The 27,279-nt window shown below is 41.3% G+C and overlaps 2 protein-coding genes across 3 annotated transcripts in view; both read right to left on the bottom strand.

Annotated features, from left to right (window-relative positions):
- Nucleotides 1-1,958, bottom strand: part of LOC106536855 (fibroblast growth factor 6) — a 6,920-nt gene extending 4,962 nt beyond the window's left edge. The window contains exons 1-2 of the mRNA XM_014034198.1: nt 935-1,958; nt 289-392 (exon numbers count right to left, since the gene is read on the bottom strand). Of these exons, the coding sequence (XP_013889652.1) occupies nt 289-392; nt 935-1,283 (453 nt within the window). The 5' untranslated portion in view covers nt 1,284-1,958. The remainder of the gene's footprint in view (nt 1-288; nt 393-934) is intronic.
- A 985-nt stretch (nt 1,959-2,943) lies between these two features.
- On the bottom strand, nt 2,944-26,920 carry LOC106536812 (solute carrier family 45 member 3). Of its 2 annotated transcripts, none has more exons than XM_014034140.1 (6): nt 26,849-26,920; nt 12,109-12,471; nt 9,104-9,294; nt 8,293-8,956; nt 6,301-6,566; nt 2,944-6,224 (listed from the first exon to the last, which is right to left on the bottom strand). In XM_014034140.1, exons 2-6 carry the CDS (start codon nt 12,254-12,256, stop codon nt 5,805-5,807), a joined length of 1,689 nt encoding a protein of 562 aa, XP_013889594.1. In that variant the 5' UTR covers nt 12,257-12,471; nt 26,849-26,920; the 3' UTR covers nt 2,944-5,804. The 2 variants fall into 2 exon arrangements, with proteins under 2 accessions (XP_013889594.1, XP_013889601.1); XM_014034147.1 differs by lacking the exon at nt 26,849-26,920 and adding an exon at nt 26,573-26,633.
- Between the last annotated feature and the right edge of the window lie 359 nt (nt 26,921-27,279).

The raw sequence follows: 27,279 nt of genomic DNA, 5'->3' as shown, positions 1-27,279 counted from the left end.
ACACACACACACACACACACACACACACACACACACACACACACACACACACACACACACACACACACACCTGCTTTAAATAGAGCTTTATAAATTCCTGGTGGAATTAAAATAAAATTTATGGACTTTGCAACATTTGAGGCTCCCCTGTGCCACCCCATTCCAAAACATGACAGCAGCTAAATAAAAGAAAAATGAGAAGAAGTGGGGGGTGGGGGGGGAGTTTTGATGCCAGGATCTAATTAACCAACATAGCTGGGCAATAAACGAAATGCTGTGCATACCTACCGTTCCGTATAACCTCCCGCGGCTGTTCATTGCGACAAACAGCTCGCTCCTCACCCCGAACAGGCTCACCACTCCTCTCTCCACCGTGGAGATCTCTATCAGACCTGATGCAGGACAGAGAACGGTCACGTTAGAGTGGAGATCATGCAGAGCATCCTCTCTCCTCCCTCTCCCTTTGGGTGGAACCTTGCAGGTTGCTGCGCAGCATGCTTTTTTTTATTATTATTATTTTTATTTTTGCCTTTGTTATGCATCCTTCACCCCCCACTTATGCATCATCCAATTAAAGCAATAATGCGCCTAATTGAACTGATGTGCATTAAAGTGGCTGCTGCTCTCCGGACYGCCCTCAGAGCGCCGCGTAAAAATAAGTTGTGGCTAAAAGCGTCCATACATTCATGACATGGTTGAGCTCGGAGGAGGAGGAGGAGGAAGGAGAGCAAGAGGGGGAGAGAGGGAGGGGGTGTTCGGTGATGGATACTTGTTTTTAATAGAAGAAATCCAATTCTCCCAGAGTGGGATGAGATCTGGTCATGCAAATGAATCAGAGGTGCGCAGCGCAGACCCATCACCTGCTCCTGGCCCCTGCCTCTCTCTCTCTCTCCCTTTAAGTCCAACTGCATTACACGGGAGGTGAATAACTCACTGTACTGGTTCTCATTATGTACACCGTTTATCCTGCCGTCGGGGAGGATCTGAAGGTGAAACCCGATGCCCACGTTGCAGTAGAGCCTCCGCACTCTTTTGATGCCCAGCAGATAGTCGCTCTCCCAGTTCAGCTCCGGTTTCTCCCCGGAGACCCCCAGCACGGAGCGGGAGAAGAGGGTCTCCCATCGCCTCTCCAGCAGAGTCGCGTTCGTCCTGCCGCTCGGTAGCGGGTACGCCGACGCGACCCCCAGCAGAAAGCCCAGCAGGAGAAGCACCGCGGTCAGCGTCCAGCGCGGCGCGCCGGCCTCGCAGGACATACTGACGGGGAGCCTTTGCGCAACGGCCATCCGGTTTACCTCCGGGCCACGTGGTCGAAATTAATGACCCTAAAAATACCGCTCCTCTTGTTTTGCTTCCTTCGGCATGCTGGCTGCGGGTTATTTTTGGTGAGCAGATCAGAGCTCCGGGCATAAAGCGCCAGCCCCGGCGAGGAGGAGGAGGAGGAGAGGAGACGGGAGAGTGCGCGGCGGAGCTGGAGGTGATGGTGATGTTGGTGGTGGTGATTACCATGTTTTGCAGCTCCTCCGCGCCCCTCTCTCTCCCTCACACACACACTTCCTCTCTCTCTCTTGCCTCTGACAGCCTCTCTCTTGATGATGGTTCGGAATAAATTCGAACCGAACCCCCCCTGACTCCACCTCGCCGAGGCTATGACATCCCAGGTGACATCCCAGCAGGTAGGCTCGAGGCGGAACGGAGTGCTGTCACCGGATGGGATGGAGGGGTGGTGGTGGTGAGGGGGTCCACTCTGCTCCCAAATTGGCTCGGTGGTCATATGTCTGTCAGGCTGCTTCCTTATTTAGAAGGAAGGTGTAAAAACAGGCCCACTTGTCACCGGAGAGCAATGACAGGACTCTTGTGGTCCCACTTCTTCTGCAGCGAACTTTTCCCAGCAAAAAAAGGTTCTTCTAGAACCTGTCAGGTGATAAAGATCAGGAGTCAAAATCCCTGAGGTGTCCTTGAGCAAGACCCCCCAGGTTTACAGTGCTACAGAGCACCCCACACCCCCACCTCAGCTCAGGTTTTAATTATGACATGTTTTCAGAAACGCCCCCCTCCTCCTGTGGTGCATTCGTGGGAACTATGGAGATCTGGAGAGCCCCGCCATAAAACGGGACACATTTTCAGCATGCCAGCCCTCTGCCACCTGAACAGATGTCTTTTCCATGTAACAGATAAGGGTCTGTGCGTCGGGGGGCGGGGCATGGGGGGGTCACGCAGTTACGCACCAGGGCTTCACACATTCTCTCTCACACACTCCACTTTCCTGAGATTTCCAAAGGATGGCACCATTTTCACACTGAAACCCCGTCAAGTGGAGCCACAGTTCTAGAGTTTGTATTGGTTCTCAAAGTTGGGGTCAGGGACCTTCTGTGGGTCACACAATGCAAAGCGGGGGTCTTGAGATGCAACCAAATAATCATAATACACAAATTTCCTCAGATTATTTCCTTGTTGTAATAGTGCCTTATACCTTTATAAATCCCTTTTATTTCTCTTAAACGGTGCCACATTTGTAAGGAACATGCGTTAGTAGGATGAGCATTAGAGCTGAGAATTTGCCAAACTTATTTTGCTGTTGATCTCGACTCCTGTTTTGAGTTTCTGGTACCTCCATGCTGCCAATCAGGGGACTGCTATAAGGTTTATCCCTAAGAAGCATGGCTCCAACAAAGAAATAATCTACCAAACACATTTCCTTACTTTTTGTGATAAGTTAACATTCCTAATTGCACATTTTACCATATTTGGGGGGGAGGGGTGTGTAACTGTGTAACAGTGGCAGGGTTTTGCAGTTTGTGTTCTCATTAGGGGTGGTAACAATACAAAATGATTCAGTTGCATCAAGGCAAAATGAAAGCATCGATCCATCATCATCATAAACCAGACATAGGTYGATGTCAATTGCAGACTTGTGAATGGATCAGACTTTGAGATAGAGAAACGTATCGTCATCCAAACAGATATAAATATTTTATTGTGATATAATTTACACATTTATCATTTAATTGGCTTCCATTTTGTGAATCAATAGCGAAAACATTGTAGACTGAACTACACTGAGAAGTGGTCAAATCAAAACATCACCAAACAGAACAGCATGAACCAAAATGCAATTCAGATAAAATAAACTTTTTTTWAATAAAATCAAATATTTAACCAACTGCAGAAACCTCTTAAAGGTATTTATTGCAAACTATAAAAAAGGTTATCCTGAAATTTATTAAGCAAGGGAGGCCTGAGCCCTCAGCAGAACATCATCGATGAATTCTGTTTCAGTGTAAACGTTTAAAAACTTGCTTCTACACACTGCTTGTCAAATCTGAGCATGAATAAATACTAATATCGAAGTTGTGAGACTTCTCCATCCCAAACGGCTCTTCAATGGACGCCACCCATGTTGACATGTTTTCCGTRGGGTAGTTGGCAGCCATTCACAAATTTTGCCCCAAATTTTTATGTATAGAAATTAACCATTTATAAGTTCATTTTGGTTTGGCTCAGTCTTCCTGACACTGAAAATATCAAAAACAAAAAAAAAATAACTCATTGACAATGCAGTTCTTTTGTTTTGTATAGAAATCTATTTGGTTACTGCATAAACACATTTGATAAAGCGGACACACATTTTCCCTTTTTTTTTTTTTGGCCACAACCAAAAGCATTTAAGACAGCAACAAAAGYAACTGAAGTATTGTAATTAAAGAAGAAATTCATATCAAAAATATCATTTCTGGCCTTCATACAGTCTGACAGTTGGCACTTTTTATTTTAATCAAATGAGATTTGTTTTTAGGAAAGTAAAACCCACCAGTTAAAGACGTGTTGAWCAATTAAAATACATAACAGACCTGTGGTTAAAATAAAAAATCCCACGTTTAAAAACAACTTTCTTTGCATCAGTGGAATAAAAACGGATGAAAACGTATCAGAACTCAGTTATTGCACTGAGAATAAAACTTGTAGCACTTAACATTTATTATGTTTTTACCGTAAAACTTATTTGATAAAATAGAAAATGCTCTGTGGTGTAACAGAGCATCAGGATAAAATAGTGGAAATAAATTATAGCTTTGAAGATGCTTTACACCATATTTATATAAAAGTTGKTTTTTCTTTTCACAGAAACAACCTTCACCTTTGCACCCACAGGAGATGCTGAAGTTTAAATCACACTATTTAGTAATAAATCCATYATAAATAAATACATATGTACAAAATCTGTTTGACAAATGTACAGGCACTTGTAACAACCTTTGATTTTCTCCTGACACTGTAGCCACTGACTGTTTCTCCTGTTTCATTTCAGTAGCAAAAAGACTAATTGAGTGTTTGCGCACTCTGCTAGGCAGTAATGTCAACATCCCTCTGCACGGCTGCAATAAGATCTGTCAGGACTATTTGTATCTGCAGAAGACATTTTTAACACCCCGTAAAGGATCTAATTCTTTCTGAATGCGACACTTGTGGTTTTTATATCATGTGGTCGATTTGAAACGAGATCCTATAATATTGTGTTTGGGCTGCAGTATGTGGGGAAAAAAAACAACTCACACTTAAAATATTACTAATGCTTTCTCACATTCATCCTCCACGTTAAAGATATATGCACACACACACTGAACTTCAGCCCATCAATATGCAGTGCTCACACTTGCATTAAACCAAATGTTTCCAYGTACTGCAGGACCTTTTCTTGGTCTTCTCAGGAATGGTTGCTATGAAGTGGGTATCCATGAGACAGCGCCGTACACGTTTACCACCAGCATTACGTAACGGGCCCATCTGGATGTCCTAGATTGTCGTTTGAATATACAGTGAAACGCAGCGGTTTAGGCAACAGGGAGCACGATTTCTCAGCAACATCAAAACAAGTTCGGGACGGTTTTGACCCGAGACGACCGCCCAGACTGGAGACRTGTGTAGACAAACATTCTGAGCAGATACAGACTGGTTTAGTCTCGGATCATTTAGACAGCTTCTTACTTCCAACTACCACAGTTAATAACTGCACCTCAGCAGGTTGCATAACTTAACTCCCATAGGGATCAATAGTCAGTTTGTGTACAAAATATTTTCAGTAAATCTGTCCGAGAGGTGACTCCGGTTAACAGGGCTAAGAGTACAGCTCAGTTTATAAACTGAAGCAGCCTTTTTGTTTACAAATAAAATCAGTTTACTCATCACAGAGAGCACTTAGAGAGCAGGAATAGTCGCATGACGCCTTGATCAAATAATTCTAGAAGTGTCATCGAGTTCATTTAAAGCCTCAAGTTGTAAATTTAACCAGATTTAAAAACTGGATGTATGAAAAAAATGGCAGGTTAATGAGATGATACTGAGGTGTACCAAAAGAAATACTTTTTCACACCTGTTCCCTCTCAATTTTAGATGTTTCTGATAAACTTGTGAATAAATGTGATTTTTTTTTTTTTTACACAGACTATTTAAAATCTCAGAATGAGATAGTTTAACACTTCAGCAGCTCAGTGTTTGAAGCTGCCGAGATGTACAGTAAATATCCTTGATGGTACCTGAGGAAAAAAAATGGACAGAAATTGTCACAACTCAATGTTTTTTAGAAATAAATAAACAATAACAGCTTTTAGCACAGCATGCCACACTSGGGCTAACGATTTCTGCTTTAAGATAAAAACTGAACCTTTTTCCTGCTCAGGAGACTTTTTCATTTCATTAACCACTTTTCATATAACCTGCAGATGGCATTAACACGAGGCATTCTGGGAAAGCTAGTGCACTGTTGAGTCCCGAGTGATTCCATCGCTCCCTTTTACAAAAAAAAAGTTTTAGCTCCTGAGGTCCTTTTGGTCAAAGACGATGTGACCAGCTAAGTAGATGGCAAYGGCTCCGAAGATGGCGGAGCAGGCGATGTAGGCGGTAACAGACTGTGCAAACTGAACAATCATACCCATGAAGAGGGTGGGGAAAACCTGAGAGAGGAGAAACGTGCTGTCTAAGATGGCGAAGTCCAAGCCCACACCACGCCTCTCGTAGCCGAGCTCGGCCCCCTCCTGCTCGGCGCTACTGGAGCGGTGAGACGAGCCGTTTTCATAAGCGTCTTGGCTGAGGAAGGGGTGCATGTAGGGATTGGTGTTGTGGTTTATGACGCCCTCCTCCTCCTGCAACGGAGTCAAATAAACTGATTCTTGTTTGGCTGTTTTGCCATTTTGATGTAGGCTTTTGGTTTTCTTTTTTGGCATGTAGACCTGAAACATGACATAAAACAAGTTTAATTAAGTATTTATCCACATGAACTCCGTGAAACATTATGTGTCCTTTTACCTCTTTTTCCTTGTGGTAATGGCAGGTGAGCGTGTAAGGCAGGGTCTGCAGAGTTGCATAAGCGTAGCCGGTGAGAGCTGCCATCGCTGTGACCAAGGCCACACTTTTGGACAGGCAGATGACCAACGCCGAGGCCGTGAAGCTCACCATGCTGCTCAGGTAGACCCACCGCGACCCGAAACGGTGAACCAGACGACTCATGATCAGAGAGAAGAAAGTTGAGGTAGCACACTGGAGAAATAGGCCAAGGCTGCCCATACGGATACCTGAGAAAAGAAGGATCGTTACAAAATATACTGCATAAAACATCTAAATGTAAACCTATACTGATGAAGCAGAAAGCCTTTTGTTTGGTCAACTTCATAAACAGGCAGAAACGTATCCATTATGGTAACATTTACGGAGATCTGAAACTGTGATACAGTTCAGGTTGAGCGACGTGGACAATAACACACACCATTAACCTCAGATAAATCCTCGACAGGGTGAAGCACACAGACCAGGCCTTGTTTACTGATGGGATCTGCCTTCTGGCCTGAGTCTGGCCCAGTTAGCGATCCCAGACAACAAGCATCTGAAGRGGCCTGAAAAACTGACTTAAGGTGGAATGTAAAGTCCAAACAACAGAGGAAGAGTTGCAAATTCCTTYGCAAAATTAAATTATACATTTGCTTCCTTGCGTGTCTCCTGCATCCTGTCCGAGTTTTTATTTTGTTTCCAAAATACAATTTAACAATCAGTACGAGAAGGATTTGCTCTTGTGGAGCAACAYGTCTAACTTTGCATTAAAAAAAACGTTGAGCAGACAACGGTCTTTTAGTGGGTGAATAAAATATTCAGAGAATAATCAAAAGCCAAGTTCATTTTCAACTTCTGKGCAAAAGTATCATCATTTCAAACCATAAACATTTTAAATCCCTGGTTTATTCCTATGTAACATTTAGCTAATAAATAAATGTCACATTTTAATTGAACTCGATGACCTGAATCCACTGTGGGGCCGTTWCATTTCTAATCTGAGTTTGTTCTCTGTGAACAGTTTGGGTCAGAAGTTCAACAGCAGGGCAGACTAACCCATCCAGAAGAAAAGAAGTGGCTCATATTACTCCCAAAAAGCAAAGCTGTGGAGCCCTGCTTTCTAAACACAGCTGACACTAATGAGAACCAAAATCTGAGCCTGAAGATGTGAGGGCTGAGCCAAAACGAGCAGCTGAAAAGATTACTTTAAAAAAAAAAAGTTATTGTATTAAACAAACAAACAAGAAAAAACATCTGCAGTGATTTATTAACATCTGCTGTGTTTCAAATTAAACAAAACTCAGAATGACCTCAAACATGTGGGTTTTGGCCGACTACCTGACTTGAATGAACATGTTCTTTGTGTGCCGATTCACTGACATTGATTCTTTGTGAGTGCGACATTCCTCGCAGTCCAACGTGGAAAGACAGACAGAGGTGGACAAACAGAAAGAGGGGACAGTAACAGGGTATGAAAGCCACTATAAAGAAGAGAAGATGATGATTCTGCATGTGTTTACAGCTTTTTAAAGCACACGAATGAAAAGTAATCCTTGAAATTTTGAGGCGAGTTTGTTGCTTTGCGTTATTAAAACACAGGATGTTCTCCTGCTCAACAGATGTGTCCTTAATTCAAGTCGCAGCTGCCTTTGTTAGTATGGACTATACTTTAAAAATAAAACGTCAACAGCATCAAAACAAATTACTCATTTAGGAACATACTTTGTCTCTCTTATGCCAAAAGAACTCGCCTGCTTTCTGCACTGCTTTGACAAAATACAGTTCATTTATTCTTACACACATGATAAGAATAAAGATTTGCTTTTAGGAATATTGTTTTGGCAATGCCCCATTTTGAACAAAGCTACAGCAAAGTTGGTATAATCCTAATCCATCTATTAAAAAAGACTAAGAAAAACACAACCACTCATAGAAACGCAATCTTTAGAATTGCAGATGAGGAGAAAATCTGACCTTCATCGTATCTTTGTCTGGACATGCTTCCTGGTAATGCACTAGGTACTCCTTCATACAGGCCTTCCCCCACAAAGTCWGTGTAAAAAAGCATAAACGACATGACAGCCATCCAGCTGCAGAGCTGGGCCACGCACAGCTGTCTCATCACCCGCGGGACGTGGCAGTAGCTCCTGAAGATGGCCGGGGTCATGGCCCAGCATGTTCTCAGTAAACAGAGGAAAGGTCCGGCCTTCAGCAGCCTCAGTTTGCATTTGAGCAGGTAGCAGCAGGAGCGGGGAACGCCGCAGCGGCTGGCTTCCATCACGCCCGGCCCAGACTCTAGTAAAGATCCGGATCCCGCCGAGCTGCTGCTGGAACATGAGGGCTCCTCGGACATCTTCATGGTAATGAGCACGCTGGAGACAAAGATGACGATGAGGAGGGAAAAAAGGCACTCGGCCTGGCCTCCTAGGTAAACAGAAAGCAGACCACGACTCCAGTCCAGGGCAGGTAGTAAATAACCTACGCAGCCTCCCAGGCTGACCATGAAGGAGAACATAGCAAAGGCCTGGCCACACTCCTCCTCGTCCCGGTACAAGTCCGACAGAAGAGCCTCCAGCGGCGTGAAGCAGACCTGTCCACAGAAGTCAAGGAGCCCAACACCAAAGATAAGAACTCCCACCTGAGAGAAGAAAATACAAAAATACAACAAAACTGAAATTAGGCTTTATTATCTACTAACTCGATATAAAATACAGGAAACATTCCAGTCTTTAGTATTATATTTTTCAAATTCTTAGCTTATTTRAGTGAAATCATGCTTTCCTACCTGGAGGGTGTGCCCTCCCCAGGCAARACGGGCTGCCAGCAGGTCAGCATGGGGAATGATGAAGAGCGCCAGAAGAACTCCCAGAGACAACAGCCAGATGAAGGGCCGCCGCCTACCGTAACTGCTGTTGCACTGGTCGCTGGCCGAGCCAATCAGGGGGATGAAAAGGAGGCCAAGAACCGGACCGATACCTGAGTTCACAACCAGGAAAACACAAAGGTCAAAACTTCTCCAAACAGGGCAGCTCRTGTAGGTGGCAGAGAGGAAACAAAGGTAGATGTAAAAGGCACAGTGTGTGCAAATTTAGAAAACATAACGCATGTAAAAAAATAAATAAATACAGGCTAGGGTTGGGCGATAAATCGATTTAAATGATTAATTTGAATTTGCCATTTATAAAGATTTTATTTTGGGAAAAATCTGGATTTTTTTCCCACCAGTGCACTCTTTGGGGCTTCTGTAGATCAGAGGTCACCCCACCTGTCCCTCAAGACGCTTGGTACACGACATGACAATATGGCAGCTAGCAATTAGGATCTACTTCCCAAAAACGGCACTGTTTCTTCAGTTATCTGAAGCTGGTTAGGTTTTGCAACCTCGGACTTGGAGCAACAATAACAGCAACAAAGTGGGAAACAAAATCGATTAAAATCGAAGATCGAATTTGGGATAAAAAAAAAATCGGAGATTTGGGGGGGGGGGGGGCACGTCGCCCAGCCATAACACACCATTTCTGCTTTTTAAAACTAACATTTCACATCTTTTTAAACAACCTTGCAAAGCTGCAGGGTTCTCACAAAATTTATTGTCTGAAAATCACAACAGTATCCTTTTTCTCCGAGGTATCCATTTCTGGCCAAAACGAGGGTGTTTGAGGAGGTGACCTGTTCCAGCAGCTGTCACTGACTTTCAGGTTTGTCTAAGAATGGCAGCTGGGATTAAAAGTTTGCTCATAGTAAGAGAATAATCTAATCAATTATATGATCAAATCAGTCTGTTTTAATCTTCAGTTTAGGTACATACAGAGCCAGCTAAAACCAGCTTTTAAAAAAATATTGCATTGACTACAGACATATTGCACATTTTGTTTAGACTTCTCTTTCTCCATATTGCCGATAGTTTGACGTCTCTGTCATCATCACTGCCTGCTCCTGCAGATGGTATGCATCCTGAAAGTCGGCAGCTCATTCTCCACACGTGGCTGGCTCTGGCTAATTAGAAATCACCATGGTGCAGTGGTTGCTTGCATACAGGCACATACAAAATTCAAAAGCAATCTAATCCTTGGACTAGGTTTTTAACTATAAAAGCTACCCCGAGGAGTTTTCAGCATAGCCAGAAAGGAAGTTGGTGAAAAATATAATATAAAGCTCATATCGCCTGTTGTGCACATGCTCAAATCAGTCCTGCTCATAAAAACGTTGTTTCCTAGAGTTGCTCAAGGTAAAACCGAACCAGTGGTAAGGATATGCAACCTTTTAAAAGACACATTTTGCATTTTGTTTGGCAATTTTTCACAAAACTACTAAATGGAAATGTAATTCACAAGTCTGTTCACTGAGGCAGAGGACAGCAGGTAAACGGAGAAAGGCAGAGAAAGTGACTAAAGCCTGGCAGTCAGCTGCTGCCACACATTACTTCCTGCTGCAGCTGTTCAGGCCGTTCATAACACCAGCTTTAGGACTTTCAGTCTGTAATACTCACCCCTCTGCTTCCTGAAACACAACGCACACAAACACTCATCTCTGCACTTTTTTTCTGCTTTCAAACCCGTGTTCACATACATGCACAAATCTGTTCATATGTTACTGTAAGCAGACAACACAAAACACAATCCTATCTAACTGTAGCAATTATCTGCAAACCTGTCCAAGAAACAAAGTAACAACAGAGAATAATTTACCCAAACAAATGGGTCTCACATACAGCAGAGAGCAGCCTTTTGTAAACTCGATACTACGGCACAGGGAAATTAGTTTTAAGCCTCTCAGGGTACAGTATTCATTTATTTAAACACGTCAGTATATTAAGACAAGAAGTAGATTTAGATGATCACACAGCGCTTAAAATGTTGGATGGAATTTTTAATAAAATCTCCATATCCTCTCATCAGCAGTAGGTTAGAAATGTAAAAGAAGTGTGTGGAGGTTGTAACGTTTAGTTTAAACAAAATATGAAATTTTATCACCTTCTATCACAGAAAAAAATGAATTACATCTTATCATAGTAGAGGTTTTTATGTTTCTTTTTTGGACAGGGGTAACCAGCATTTTCTTCTGGAAGAACAATGAAAAGCACAAAAAAGCAAAAGCTTAAATGTTTCAAGGACATGACATTGTTTTTGGAGGTACATGGTGACTTTTTGCACTTCGAGGAAAAGGGTTGTTTACTTTTGCAAAAAAAAAACTGAGTCAGCGGGTTTAGTATACTGCATTTTCCTGTTGTGTTGCTCGTAACTGTGAACAGGCAGCGATGTGGACAAACCCAAGAATTTAAAAACAGCACAGCTCAATCCCCTTCCAGCAGAGAAAGGACAGGGGCACGGGCTTCATCGGTTGCAAAAACATCCGAGTTCACTGCAGCTGTGAGCCTCTGGCTGTAATTAGAAAAGTAAACAGGAAAATTCATTATCACCCATTGTCACCTGCTTACATTTTAAATTTAATAATCTTTTCAAACAATACTCCAAGACTCTGCTGGGGTCACGTTTTTATTAAGACCGTCTCTGGTTTTAGGTTGCACTGCTGTTGATGATTAAAACTGATGAAACACGTCTGTGCCTCTACATTTTGTGTCTATAAGTTGAGCCCTCTCTGACGATTCATCATCCTGCTGCCTTTCAAATTGTGCTGAATTACCACAGCAAGAGAACAACAGATGATTAGGTCAATTATTTCTGTAAGGACCTTCATTATGTGTTAAATGGATAAAAGAGACATGAGCAGATGTGTTAATATCTTGTGCACATTTCATTCATTCTCATTCAGTTTTTAACACGCCCTTACCTAGCACCATCGTCATGTAGCGCTCCTCTACTCCAGCCTCCAGCAGCAGTGGGGGCACGTATGTGATCCCAGCTGCCACGCAGATCTCCAGGCCACAGGTCAGGGAGTTCAGCAGGATGAGACGCCACTGAGATCTCCATCCAGGCATATTTACAGGGGCTGACTCGCCTTTCCTCCACTCTAGGATGGCCACTACTCAGGGCGGAGGAGACGGGAGGGACCTGGACAGGGATGAGGGGTGGAGCTCGGGATGGCAGACAGAGTCCCTGTGGGACCTAAAGACTGTCGGCAAGGGACAGCAGCGACGACATATGGATGTCTCAGATGACCTGGAGGATTCATTCTCTTCTCAGCATTCTGGATCTGAGGAGCAAAACGAAAGAAATCCATAGAACGTTAGACACAGCTTTGACAAAATCCCTGAACATATAATTTACTTTTGTTTAGGACAGTCCAAAAATGGGAGCGAAGGCTAGGACTTGTGTGAGAAAAATGAAAAACAATGACCTTGCATGACCAAAAATCCTCTGGAATGGGTGCTGGACCAAGAAGCAATAATCATGGAAAATTACCCCCTTTTTTAGTGTGGTGTTTGGGGCACAACGCACTTCTTCAAATTACCAAATTTATCTCATTTAAATGCCTACAATTCATGAAACTGTGTGATAGAACAGACCTGCTCATAAATACAGGTGGAATTTAAAAAATCCCAATAATAGCTTCAATTATAAGACGTCATTAAATACATACTCATATTCATATCCATTGTTTGAACAGTCTAACTTTGGCAGTTCGTTGCCACGTTAATACATCTGGAAGTCAGCAGCTTCAGATTTCATAGGGATTATTTGCAGTAATTGTTTTCTTAAAATAGACTGTAATTCAGTCGGAGTCCAGRTCACTGTAAATGGTAAAAGTCAAAAAGAACAACAGCTTCAGGGCAGCAGGAAAGATGAGAAGACAAAAGAGCTGGAATGATGGGGCAACAAAGTACTTGCCAAACAGGTTGTATTCATTTCAATATTTTCTCAAATTCTTCTTGGTAGCTCTTGTGATACTCTGACTACAGCTTTAGTCACATTAGAGCCTCCCTCAGTTTGTTTCAGCCATTGTTAAACCAAAAGAGGTTGAACAATATAACACACAGAGGAAGATTAAAACAAACCACACATGTATAGTGAGTAACACTGTACAAGATGTTCCTGTACGATGGATTTAAATAACAAAGGGTGTGTTTTTTTTTCAAGGACAGACTAAAAAAAACGAGTCGACAAAAAAGAAAGAACCAATTTCACATCGTTACAAATGCTTTCATGATGGTTTGTCTACTCTGAAGTATCCAAAACCAGCTACTCCTTCATTTGTGATTAAAGATAAAGGGAATAGACATTAACTTCAATGAATGGGTTCTTTTCTCTGCTCGCTGTTGGACTGTCAGAAAACTTTACATCAGTAGCCATCAGGAAAACTTTGGTCATAAAGTACCATTTAAATGTTTACTAGGAGCAGTTTCAGCACATGTACTGTTTGCCAAGCCTGGACACGGTCATACTAATAAAGGAGGAGAACCTAGCTGTGGCAAAACACAGAAAAAAAGCTAAGCTTGTTCTCCATGGCAATACTGTTGTGATCTTCTCCATCTCCTTGGAGCTCTGACACACCAGGTTAGGTTTTAACCAATAAAGCTGTGCCTTACTGCCCCTCTGTTAATGCTGATATTTGTACAATAATGTTTGTCAGTTTAAACAGGGTCTCCTTGACAATTGTTCAGTGAACATTGTTTCAGGTATGTTAGGCAACATGTTAGGGGCTGGTTAATGAGTAAATACGAGTGGCTGCAGTCTTCTAGGGTTTTTTCTTCTTAAACGTCATTGTAGACACATCAGGGTCACATTAACTTGTAGGTTAGGGTCAGACAATTACTATGGCCACTTCAAAAAAAAAAGGAAACCCGCTGCCATTTGATAGAAAAAAATGACAAATTTCTAAATGAAAACTGGAATCTGAAAATTTCTCTAAACAGTTTTGTTTCCAATGAAAAAAAGGGAAATACTAAGAAAATCACTTTCGTCATCATTACTCAGTAAGATAACATTCCTCTGAAGCGGAGCGGTCAGAATAGCTGCAAACACAAACAGGTTCTGTATTTGCATCTGCTCTGACATTTCTCTGCCAATGCCGTCCATCTGTTATCTCTTAGCACAAAACATAGATGTCATCGTGTCCAACAGGACTTTGTTATTCACAGAAACCTGCTCAGCCAGTGTGTCGAGGACCTCTGCAGTCCTTTCTATGGCAATACTGACTATCAAGTAGGCTGCAGGTGGACGACAGATGAACAAACTAATTAATAAATAAATTTAATGAATGACAAAGATATTACATTGCTGAGAGGTTGTTAAATAAATCAGCATTTATTTTTCTTAAAGTGGTTCTAAAAATGTTATGTAGCATTTTGAATTCACTAACATGTCAAATACACAAACTTATCTTCCTCTTAACTTATCAGTGTTTCACGCAGCCTTGAACATGTTTTGTCAATGTAAGCRATCAGGGTTTGCCATGGAAAATCATCACAGCTTCTATTTTTAGAGGTCTAAGATTTCACAATTTAGCTGATTTCAATCTTCTTTAGTAGGAAGTGAAAACTCTTTCCTGGGTTTTGCTCCGCAATCACCAGTCTCAAATTCTCAGTAATACATATTACGCGTCCTTACAAAAAAAATGTGCTGATTATATTCAGTCAGTACTTCATTGTATCGTCAAGCCTAGGCTTCATGGTAAAAATGTACAGTAGGGTGGACACAAAACTAAAATCAGTCCAAGTCCTTTGCTACAGAAATCAGAAACTTTAAAACAAGGCAACAGCAGGTTGACCTATCAGAGGCCTGGGTCACGTGAAGAAGGGACCATTTCACACCCCTCAGATTTCATCCCCCCCAGCCTTGGCACATTGAAAGACACGCATCAGGGGAGCAGCCTTTGCCCCTTCGGCCTGTCTGGCCACTACAACCCCCTGCATATTTTGTGTATGCATGCTCACACACAGGTTTTATCCTTTTCCCTGTGCATTTCTTCCTCAAACTTCTCCGAGCCCTGAGGTCAGCATCATGTCTGGCCTGCCTTTTTTTTTAAAGAACCCTTTTGACACATCTGCCCACCATTGGTTATGCTTTTATGATTCTGAAATTCTGTGTGAATGCTTTCTATTGCAGCCCCAGCTGGCTCTCTGTCAGACTTTCTCACTGAAAACACAAGGGTCCCTGGTGGCTAGAARAAAGAAATCTGATTTGTCTTACCAAGCAGACAAGGCTTGTCTGAACATTTCCAGGGTTTTGTAAACCAAGTGGTTGCTTAATTCTTGACCTGACTGGCACAAGCCAAGAAAAAAAATGAATAGAATGGAAAAACAGTGAGAAAGAATGAAAAGTAGAAGCTGTGCAAAGGGGTCATCAATCATCCATTTAGTCACCTCAAAGTCAAGCACAAAAAATCCATTTGTTTACTTCATAGATGGCACTATGACCAAAGTAAAAGGAAAACAGAGCTTTTAAGGCTTTTAGATTTAGGTTTTGAAGACTGATGGAAAAAACAAATGTGTGTCTAAACTCATACGTGTCCACCTCAGTCGATACTCAGTTTTCCTGAACCAACCTCTGACTCCACACTGTATTCCAGTCATGTCATCCATCTCTACACATACACTGGAGACACAAACGCACACACTCAGTTACTAAATGGTGCTCCAGTTCACATTGTATGTTTTAACATTGAAGTCTGAGCTTAGCTGTGACGGTGGGACAGTGGAGGATGGTTGCTTTTGTCAGTTCTCCCACTGCTCCATTACCAAGCCCCATTCATCCAAAGGCCCGCACAAAAAAAAAAATCTACTAATGACTCTGAGTGGTATTCTAATACAAAACAGGCTTTGTATACATCTCTGTGCCAGTGAGTAATGTTATATAATGAGGTTTCAAATGTGGTTCGAGCCTTTTAGAAATTAAAGTTTGTGCAGATAAAAGGGTGTTYGTGTGGATGATGGTCTGCCTACAGACAACGGAGTTTGTTAGAGAAGAGACATGACATCAGGGCCGCGACACAGTGGAGGCTGCTGCTGCTGCAGAAACTTTAACAGGAGGGTGAGGAGATGAATGGCTGCAGCATGGTGGCCTTCATCTCGTTTAGACCCTGCACATTAATACACACAACAGTTGGTGTGGAGGAACAAAAGGACCAGCATTAAAAACAACTGCATTTGTATTCTGTAGTGTGTTCTCCAAATGAGCACACAATCACACCCTTAACTTAATTTTCCATACATGTTGTTTGCTTCTGATACAGACAACTCAGAAATAAACTTGCTCTTTGTGCTCTTTAACCTAATTCACATAATAAGTTTCGTTTTTGATTTAAGGTCCAGCTCTGCTCACTTGAAAGGCTGCTTTGACCAAGGTGAACCCACCTCCTATCCCATAATGTTAAGCCCACAGTCGCCACAGTGACCCTTGACCTTACCTTTCACCACAAATCATATAAACAACCCAACATTTCAAAGACAGTGGCAGCTGGAGGACTTTTTTATACTAATCTTTCTTTAAATACAGCATGGTGAAATGAAACCAAATGTCTGTGTTGATTTAAAGTCAAACTTCTGTAAGGAAATAAGATGAATAAACTTGAAAAAGCTCGAGAGACGTCCCCCCGCAGGATCTACTGACAGTCTTTATGATGACAAATGTGAACAGATAAATCTTTCGACGACTGTAAAATAAGGACTATGTCTCAGGGAAAAGTCTCTTAAATTTAAAGGAACAAAGAACACCATGAAACCAACATGACRTGACTCCTGAGAATAATGCATTATTTCCTAAAAATATACGTTTTTAGAAGTTTTTGCATTCTCCTTTGAATATGCAAAAACAAAATCTTATAAACATTAAACCCGCCTTTAGGCAGCATCTTTGCAGGAGTGTAATCCAAACCCTAAAATGAAAAAAAAAAAAAGAACAAAGAAGTAGTCCTAATAAGATGTGCACAGAGAATCTGCCATGATGGACCTGTATATTCACTTGTCAAGTAAAAGAGCATATATTTTTATAATTCTGTATAGCGGGTAGTGTGTGCGTGTCTGTTTATAAGTGGGTAAACAAAGAAGTCTGTACTCAGCCCTGACAGCAGAATGAATCCACKTGTGCCTATGGGAGTATGCATATCATACTTGCTGATGCAAATAGCACAATAATGGAGAGCTGCAGAGTTGAGCTGTGTGGGCTTTTATAAGTCAATGTGTCTGATAACATGCCTTCTCGCAAACTGCCTCTTCAGTCATTAAAGAGCTATTGTGTCAGTGTGGAAGGACTAATAAAAGAGTGCTAATCCCAAGAAGGTTTTAATCAATCTCAGGCTTGGTGTGAACAGGAACGTTAGTGTTATTTAAATGTTGATTGTGATAAACATAAAAAAATACATTTACATGGATATTGCTCTTCTCGTTGAATCCTCTGTAGTTTTCTTATCTGGGTTGCCAAATAAGGAAAATAATGCATGAATTATAGAATTATTGTTGGGGTTGGGTTGTTCCTACATGTTGCGCTCCGCTATATTACTGTCTTTCATTTACTTGCGTAAGTGCAGAAAAACTCTTGACTGCAGCTGTTTGTAGCATTATATTTATATTATCTTTAGTCTTTAATCTTTGTTTTTCTTCAAATAAAATAATTTATACTCACATCTTAACCATTTCTCTAAATCAAATAAGATAACAAAACAAGAGATGATAGGCAAAGTGATACTTACCAGTCAAAGAGGAAAAGCCCAAAAAGATCCATAGGCTAACATTTATAAAGAATGAGGGGATGCATCCATTTTAAAGGTTGATCTCAATCTTTATCTAGTCAGCAACTCGCTATTATTTGACCGCCTGCTTGAAAAGTGCCTTTTTTAATCCTTTTCAGTGTCGTCTTGATCCCTCCTCCCATTCAGCACACCTCCTTTACTCCTACCCCATTATATTCCCTTGCACTCTTCGGTGTTTTAGCCTGTAAGATGGGAATTAGGAAAATCCCCAAGCATTAAGGAGTCCTGCTGCTTTCTGTCTGTCTGTATCTACCTCCACATTAATGTCCCCCTCCTCTTTTCCACTCAAGATTTTCTCAAAAAAGCCAAAGCCAGAAAATATCCAACTTTGACACAAAGCTTTCCAACAGAACCGGACACTCACCTGTGATGTTTAACTTCAGAGGCAGTTAGGAAACAAAGACTGAATTGATATCACCCTGGTCTGAGGCCACTCCTTCGTCTCTTCTTTCTCATGATCTATAACCACTCCCTAAAAGAAAAGTTTTSTTTTATACCCCCTGACCCAGTATCAAGTTCAGCAGCTTATCAGAGCAGAGGGAGATCTCCCACCATCTCTCATTACCTCCCTTCTTCTRGTCCAGTCTTAGTTAAGCTTTTATCCCTGGATGACCACTGGTCTGTGGAATGATTTAACCTCTTTCCTGGTTCATCAACTCGGCCAGCAAAACGCCTAATTGAGTAGATGCGAACATGAACACACACATCGACACACACACTCGCTCTACTGCCTGGCTGGCTGATTTGTCTGCACCAAGTGCCTACAGGCCAAGACCAGCCCTCTATAGAAAAGCATTTAATTTGATAATGGTGAGAGGAAGAGGAGAAGTGGAGCGCAGGGAGATCTAAAATKAGGAGGGTGGTTGGCCAGGTGAGGTGGGCTGGGGTGTTGAGTAATGTCATTAGGCTACGACTGACTTTAAGGAATCTCAGTTTCTGGAGCCAGATCAATAAAGGAGAGTGCGGAGAGCAGCTACTGGCAGCACTTCCCCTCTGAAACACGAGTGGCTTGCCTGGAATTAAGACGATTCTGAAAATCCTATTTTGGAAAAAGGCTGGGCCTCAGGAACTCTGCTTTAACGTCCATGCCCTGACTTACCAAAAACATTTCAGTTCTGCTCAGCTGAATGAAAAGCCCAGTTTAAAATGTAATCAGGCCTTTGTTATGTTGCTTTTATCCACCCTTTTATAAATATGCATGTGTTGCACTCCTTCACAGTTAGCGTTTTTCATTTTTAATGAATTACTAAGATATTAAATACAACTTAGAATAACTGAGCTGAAGCTATAATCCACAGACTCTTCGGTCTACAGTCCAACCCTCCCGCTACAAGTACACCAAAAGATACTGTAACAAAAATTTGCTTATCTACTAGCTTTCTTTGCATGCAGTAGTGATGTTTCAACTGCCAACATGTGGTAATATGCATGCTTAACTCGAGCTTTGGCTCATGTTTTACAAGTATTCTGGACAAGACGACTAATTCCATAGTAGCCTTGCCCACAAACTCAACTTCTCCAGTACCATCCAAACCCAACATGCCCATAATAAGCTACGACACACAGCCTTCTGCCACAATAAACCATGCAAACTAAAACAGCACAGCAGAAATAGATCTCGAGGGATACCACTACTGGCATAACAGCAGAGACCCAACAAAGCCTAAATGTCACCAGAGTTATACGCAGCACGAAGGATGGAATGAGGAAGATCAATCACTCATTGTGTGCTTCCACAGCAAATTAACCTTTAAGTAAATACGTGACACTGATGCTCAAACACAGAGGTTCTACACATTACCAAAAGCTTTTAATATCCAGGGATTTCTGCATTAATGCTGATCCAATAACCATTGAAGAGTACAACCACCATCTAAACAGCTGTTATAGATTTCTCTGTAGCTTAAGAATCCAACCAGCGTTTGACACAAAGCTCGTCATTAAGGACCATCCACATTATACTAGACTATAGGTCTGTGAGGTTTCTTTATCATGCTGGAGCATCAGTCACATCTGATGTTAATCGTAAAATATACAAAAGATAGCTACAAGATTGATTATCAGCACAAAAAGAAACATTAAAACTTAACCAAAATAAGTGTTTTTGCATTAAAGAACATTACTCTGCTTTAAGACACGTTTTTTCATTTATAATCCAAAGTTTCCTAATAATGACATGCCTTTTCTCGTTTGCATAAAAACAAAATGTCATCCCCCCACCTCGTCCCCCTCAGTGTCCCACAGTCATGATTACAATATTTGTCAGATTAGCTCAGCAGGCAGGCCCAGAAAGATCATTAGCAGGCTGGACCACATAACTGTCAGGCAAGAGTCGCTTCAGAGATTTATGTGTGCAGCAACTTTGTGTTTGATACTTCTTATTCTCCTCGAAGAAGCAACAAGGCTGCACACAGAAAAGGGAGGTAAACGTAGTAAAGACCAATAAAAAAAAAAACTAATTTGGCTAATTGCATACACAAAAAGACAAAGTATTTTGGGTATTTTCCCCCCTGAGTCAAGAAACCCAGACTTTTATAAAAGGCAAGTCAGACACAGAGACCGAAACGTTAAAGTTTATAGTTATTTTTCATCATTGTGTTGTTTGTGAACTCGCACAGACCAGTGAATGCATAAATTATGATAAAACTGTTGCAATAAACAGCTGATTGGTTAAAGAATAATTTGCAGAGAATGAAATTAAAATGCCCAAACTTTAATTCCCATAGACCTTTAGAAGGATTTGGAAACAAAATGTTGGCACTCTGTGGTCCACTGTAGATAAACTGAGACCTGAATGCTGTCTCCATCACCTGCTATGAAGATGCAGAATATCTTGTTTTGCCTTCATTTTGAACTGTTAAACTATTCAAAGATTTAAAAAAAAAATCAATGTGTTAGCATAGAAAACATTTTCAAACCGCTCTATCTGCTGCAGCACAGGATGACTCACACAGTCAAATAGATGCAAGAACAACAAGGTGGCCTTTTATTGAACAATTACTTTAATTATTCAGCAATAAACCCGAGTCATCAATCTTTAATAMAAGTCGATTGTGGCAATATATGAGCCAAAGCAAACAATCAATACTAAAGTTGATTTAAGCTGATTTCAGTAAATACAAACATCATGAACTACACAGCTAAAATACACTGTTTGAGTGAATAAAAAGCTGAATAGCAAAAAGATATTAACAGGTCCATTTTCCTGAGTGACACAATGATTAATGCCTCAGTCAAATTCAACACAATCCACATGGTTAAAACATATAAAAAGGAGGACAAAGTCCTTTCTTTTTCTTTCAGAAAGCATGATTTCCTCACCCCACCCCGACCACAAACTGAATTACAACTTACAATTATTATAGTGTGCCGACACAGTGTTTTAACAAATACACTATAAACGTTTAGACAACGATCTTTGGTGGGGCTGCGATCAAAATCTACCCTTTACTTTAAAACCATCCAAACACACACACAAAAAGAGTTACACAATAGGAGGGGGCTAACAACATTACCATCTTTGTGTGCCAAAACTATAAACGTTGACTAAAAGGCAGACGGCTACCCTCGGCCTTCTGGGGGGAAAAAAAAGATATGTCAATCAGCACAAGACAAAAAGCTGGAGCAACAAAAGAAACCTGTAATCAAGAYAAATATTTCCTTCCGTCATTTTAATCGTCTTCTAAACAATAAACTTCCCAAATAAAACAATGTTTAACATCAACAAGGGCGGGGTAAAAAACACGATGGCTGAATCATGTTTTCATGCCTCAAATCTGATGTTTGAAACACTTTAGACGAAATATTGGTCTGGCAAAACCAGGCATCAAAGCGCGCGCACACACACACATACACACACACGCATATTGACTGAAAATCACAAGCTTGGGCTTTCACAAGTGCACAGAGCATCTCACATATCAAAAGGTCTCCTTCAACAGCATCCCCTTCAGCTTGCTACATGAAAGAGAACACTGTAGTGTCTTATATTATGCCGTTTTCCCCATTCATAGAGAAACTTCAAAGAGGGCTAAATGCAGTTTGAAGCCCTTTACTGTCTGTTGAATTGGTCTTTCCTGCCTTTTTTCCCCCAGTCAGAAATTATCAGAAGGTGGCTGGATCGTTTATAATTCGTTGCATTAAATGCTTTACCAGATTTGTTGTTTTCAGATCTTTCATTTTACACRCTCCAGGCGTTTTCTGTCTGGCAAAGAGGTAAGACTGAGAGTGAGAATGTGTTGCAAACATCTGGCTTTGYCCTTACAACAGAGTGGAAATCTCTACAAACAAGCCCAAGTGTTGTCTAGGCCTGTCGCAATAAATCAATTAATCGCACGATTAGGGCTGCCAAACGATTATTTTTATAATCGATTAATCACCAATTTTTTTTTCAAATTAGTCGACTAATCAGATCATATGTTAATTGAATATAAAACATAGAGCTTATCGTGCCAGAATGCAGCTGCTATTATAACCATTGTCAGATTTTAGCTATATGCTAACTAAAAATAATTGCTGTGGAAGGCAAACTCTGCTCTGCAGATATTACACAGGTTTCTCTTTCATTTTTTTAAAATGATTGCATAATTTTGAGCTCCATTGCTGGGTAGCCATGATACCAGAGCCTGTCTATATAACGTCTTGTAACGTCCACGGCCTACCCCAGTTACCACTACTGTGCATGTGTGTCATGGACAGAAAGGTAGATTTGGCAGTGGAAGGTGTCAAAGCATTTTGGAGAAAAACAAAGTAAAGAACAAAAAATAAATAAAACGATTAATCGATTATTAAATTAGTCATCGATTATTTTAATAAATCGATTAGTTGTCGATTAATCATTGCAGCCCTACGCACGATAAATTAAATTGAAGTCCATCATTTTCATTAGCTTGATTGTTTATTTTCTTTTTTTCTCCTTTTCTACTCCTTAGCATAGGGAGGAGTGAACTCCTTCCTATCCTTCAGCAGCTGTTTTGTGCAATTTTCCCAATCTCTGGTTAAGGTCAGTTCACAACTTTTTTCTTAAGTAAATTTTATAAACTTTTATATATGATTACTAGTAAAAAAAAATTGGTCACCAAACAATATTATCGTTTATCGCGATAACTTATGTGACAATTTATTGTCCAGTAAAATTTGGCATGGCAGGCCTAGTGCTGTCCCCACTCTTTGTGCTCATCTTCTACAGTCCTTTAGTTTATATCCTCCAGTTGTTCTTCGCGTGAACTGGCGTGAAACGTTCAACTATTGCTTTACACCCGATGCCCTTCTTGATGCACCCTGGGCTCGAGCCAGCAACCTCAGGTTTATGATGATCACTGAGCTACTGCAATCCCCACTTACACCTTCAGTGGTTCACTAAAAAATACTCTTTTAACTGTTGTGCAGCTGGTAGATGCCACCCTTTGTGTGACAGTGCGTTTCAGTTTGAATGACAGAAATTCAGAGCAGCATATTACGGATTAAAGAGAAAAGCAGTTGGCTAAGGAAGCCACTAGAGAACTGAGCCGGTGCCAGTGCACCCACACACTCTGGCACAGGGCGATTTGATGCCAGACTGAGGAGAAGACGTGCTTTTCATCAGACAAGATATTAAAAGAACAGATASCCTAGATGCCTAAATTGAATATGCCGTCACATTGTACCAGTTAGAAGTGGTCAACTAATAAGGTTTTTTCCTCTCAACATCACTTTCAAAAAGGTAAAAGAGCTTCTATAAGTGCTGCAGCTCTTAAGAGTATTATGAAGGATAATTTGACAAATGCTATGAATTGGTTCGTTGATCATCCCCATGGTTGTCTGACTGAAATTCTCAACCTGGTGCCCAGTCGACCCAACGATCTCGGTTGGAAGAAAAAAGAAAAAAAAACTTCAAGGGGGTTCAAATTACCTTTATCTGTCCAAAATAAAGTRTCATAAAATGAGCTGGTTAGTAAAATTGTGAGTCGCAACCCTTTCAAGGAGGATGGCTTGTTGTCACCTTCTTTTAGCGCCGGCTCGTTAGGGGAACCTGTTCGTGGTCCGTTTCACTGCTCCAGCTGGTTCTGGATCATCATTACAGATAGGCTCTTTGTACTTTGACCCTACAGCCTGGAGACAGCTGGGGGGAAACCTCCTCGGCTGCCCATCAATGAAAGATACAGGAAGAAGTCAGTTTTCTTTATATTTATCCATTTCCCCTGCTGTTTCTGAGTTATGTTGGTCTAATAATGTACACTCCAGGATGTGTGGGATTCTCCCACTCATGGAGCAGGTGTTGTGTTGCAGCTGATTGGTAGTTAGTGCTCCAAAAAAAACCTGTAAATTTAAAAAAAAAATCTAACTCTTCGCTGTGTTTTCCTCCCATAACACCCATCTCTGCCCCCCTCCTGTTTCAACAAATGACCTCACTGCTTTATCATTAGCACTTAAAACACACGTTCGCTTCAGCAGCAAGCGTAGCGTTTAAGTGATTTGAATGTTTGCCTTAAGATAACTGCGAAATGCACCACACAGATTTGAGAAATTACCTTCTGCTAAATCTGAGCTCACACAGAGACGAAAAAAACAGAGGCAGCCAGAACAGATTCTGTCGGTACAAAGGCAACAGCTCGAATTACACAAACCCCCAAAGGCAATAGGTTCAATTTAAAAYGCAGACAAGATCACATCTAACTTTTCACAGACATAAAATCAAAGCTTGCATTTTACTACGCAAAAATAAATAAATAAATGGAGCAACCGCTGTGACAAGAAACGTCGAACATTTTCCAAAGTGCTAAAAAGTTTACTAATGAGCCTAAATTGGGATGCGCAGCAGAAAAATCTCAAAACGCTGCGTTAATAAATAAAACATGAAGTCATGAAAGCGTTGAAGTGAATCTCTGTGGCTAATCTTTCACCTGAGACGACTGTTTTACTGATACAAWCCCTCTGACTGCCAGTGGCTACACACATCAGTGTGACAGTGGCAACACAATGCTTCCAAAAGTCTCTCCCAACCCACCTCCCCCCACRAAGMCTCTGAGCAAAAGTTCCTCCATTAAGATAAAAAACGGCAGAAAATATGCATTTATCACCTACCGTGTAATCCAGCACTTGTCTAAAGAGCACATGCAGGATTGGAATTCACTGCGAAGTCCAAGAGACGCACAGAAAGTGCCGTGAAGATGAACGGCCTACGACTGATTAAAACAGAAAAGCTGTCAATCTGCCTAAGTAGCTTGACGTCCTCGACGGTAGGTGATTATCCTCCGCTTGACTTGGAGGCACATTAGACCGTCGCAGAGCAGTTCGAGAACAAGCCAGCTGGTGAAAAGGGGCCGCTCTACAACAAACAGATGAGCTCCAGAGAGAAGCCCAACTGGGACCCAGGAGGCAGCAACAGTGCGACTGCTTGAATCACAACGAAGGCCCGTCAGTGAACCGGAATGGTCAAAACCTTCACGTCAATACGATCTGYCCACAAGAACTTACAACTAAAAGATATTTGCAGAGGAAACCACATCAGCAGATGTGCTTTCACTCAACTGAATATAGGAAAATAGTAAGAAAATTTGTTTGAGAGCTGCCAGGACTAACTGGACCTMTATTTTTGAGGAAAGAGTCACTTAAGTAGTCTATGAAGAGGGAAAAAAGGTCTTTGTGCAACGGGAGAGTCAGTGACATGACAATAAAAGTCMCTCTGTCAGGGGTTAGAGCTGTTTAACCTTTCGATCCTGTTCCCTCCCAACATGGTGTTTTTGAGCCTTTTATGCCACGTAGAGCAAAAGATAACAGATTTATAATAAAACAAGTGGAAACATTCTGTGCTTGAAGCTAACCGCTAACCTGCTGATCAACAATTACATTTCAAAACACTGCCTTCTCAAGATAAAGAAATAAAAAAGGGCTATGTTTCATTAAAAAAAAATTGAAGTTTTGACATTTTTCACTGTGTGCGAATTAAAATATTTGAACATTCTTCATTTGCTTTCTTAAAACTGATCGACAATTAATTTGTGTACCTACCAGTTAACACCAAACTATAACAACTTCAGGTTTTTGCACAAAACACCCAAACAAATCTAGTTAATGCAGTTTATTTTTCATCTTAAGTTTATTACATGTAGAAATATATTTAAAAAAAAAACAAATTCATACTTATGTGGTCTAAAAACTAATAAAATATTGTCCCAATTTAGTGCTCTAACAAAATCATCTTTACAGTTTCATTTCTAATTAAATCAGTCAACGTGAGACCTGAAATTATAACAATAAATACAATAATAGGTGGGTCAAGTGTTTGGGTTTTAAGCCTTAAAACAACGTTTTAGCTGGCCCTTCCAGTTGAGAGTTTGTAACTTTCCAGAGAATAAGGGGTGTCCTCCCCCCCACTAAACTAAAGCCTCCATGTGTTTAACAGCGGGGCTTCAGCGCCAAATGATCCCAGCCAGCATGAGGACGGGTTCTCTGCGGGCAGAGGGGGGTAAACCAGTCGGTGAGCCTGTAAATTTACTGCCACTATGGCACTCAGCAGCACATCGGTGTTCGGGGGAGTCTGGTGGCAGAGCTGCAGCAGCCAGAGCCACTGAGTGGAAAAACTTCCAGAAAGGACCACGCTGCTGCTGCTGGAACCTGGCTGACTCACCTTTTCTGTCGCCACACTTCCAGGGGTCGGGTCGGGGTAAATCACAGACTGGGGTAAAAACAAACCGTGATACACGACGGCGTCTGGGTCAAGTTTAAAATCCGCTGCTGAGGATTCACCGACGCAGGGGAGCCACAGATGAATGTTTTTTAAAAGCAGCGGAGAAGTTACAACGAACAAACTACCGCGTTACGCTAATTAAAAAAACCGGGTGGGGAAAAGGACTAAAACATAAATATATCTTTAAGTTAATATTCTCTTATGTGTAACGTGTACCTTAAGTTTTGCGGAGCTCCGACAAATCCATGCAATGACTTGCTCGTTCCCGACGTACCGCTGTTGCTCAACTTCCAGAGAGCCAACTAACTACCCAGCTGTGACAATAGCTGTCAAGTTAGCATCAACTACTTAAACAACTTCCGGTCTGCAGTTTTCAAAATAAAAGAAACAAAATTTAGGCATTTATCACACTTCGTTAAACTAAACTTTTGCTTATAAATTATTAATATTTTCAGCAATATGGCGCAGTACTAACCAAATACACAAAGATAAATGGCTTGCGATGCATTTGCAAACGTAACAGAAATGGCGCTCAAGTTTTTTATTTTTCTAGGCACAAAAATGTGGCCAGTACCGGAAGCGGTAGCAGCACGGTGGCCAAAACAAAACGAGATTAATTTGTATTTTTGTTTAGTCGTGTCTAAAAT

The sequence above is a fragment of the Austrofundulus limnaeus genome, unplaced genomic scaffold (genome assembly GCF_001266775.1).
Source record: "Austrofundulus limnaeus strain Quisiro unplaced genomic scaffold, Austrofundulus_limnaeus-1.0 Scaffold7, whole genome shotgun sequence".
Classification (NCBI taxonomy): Eukaryota; Metazoa; Chordata; class Actinopteri; order Cyprinodontiformes; family Rivulidae; genus Austrofundulus; species Austrofundulus limnaeus.
The sequence above is the reverse complement of the archived record's forward strand: the minus strand, read 5'-3'. Positions and strand labels throughout refer to the sequence as shown.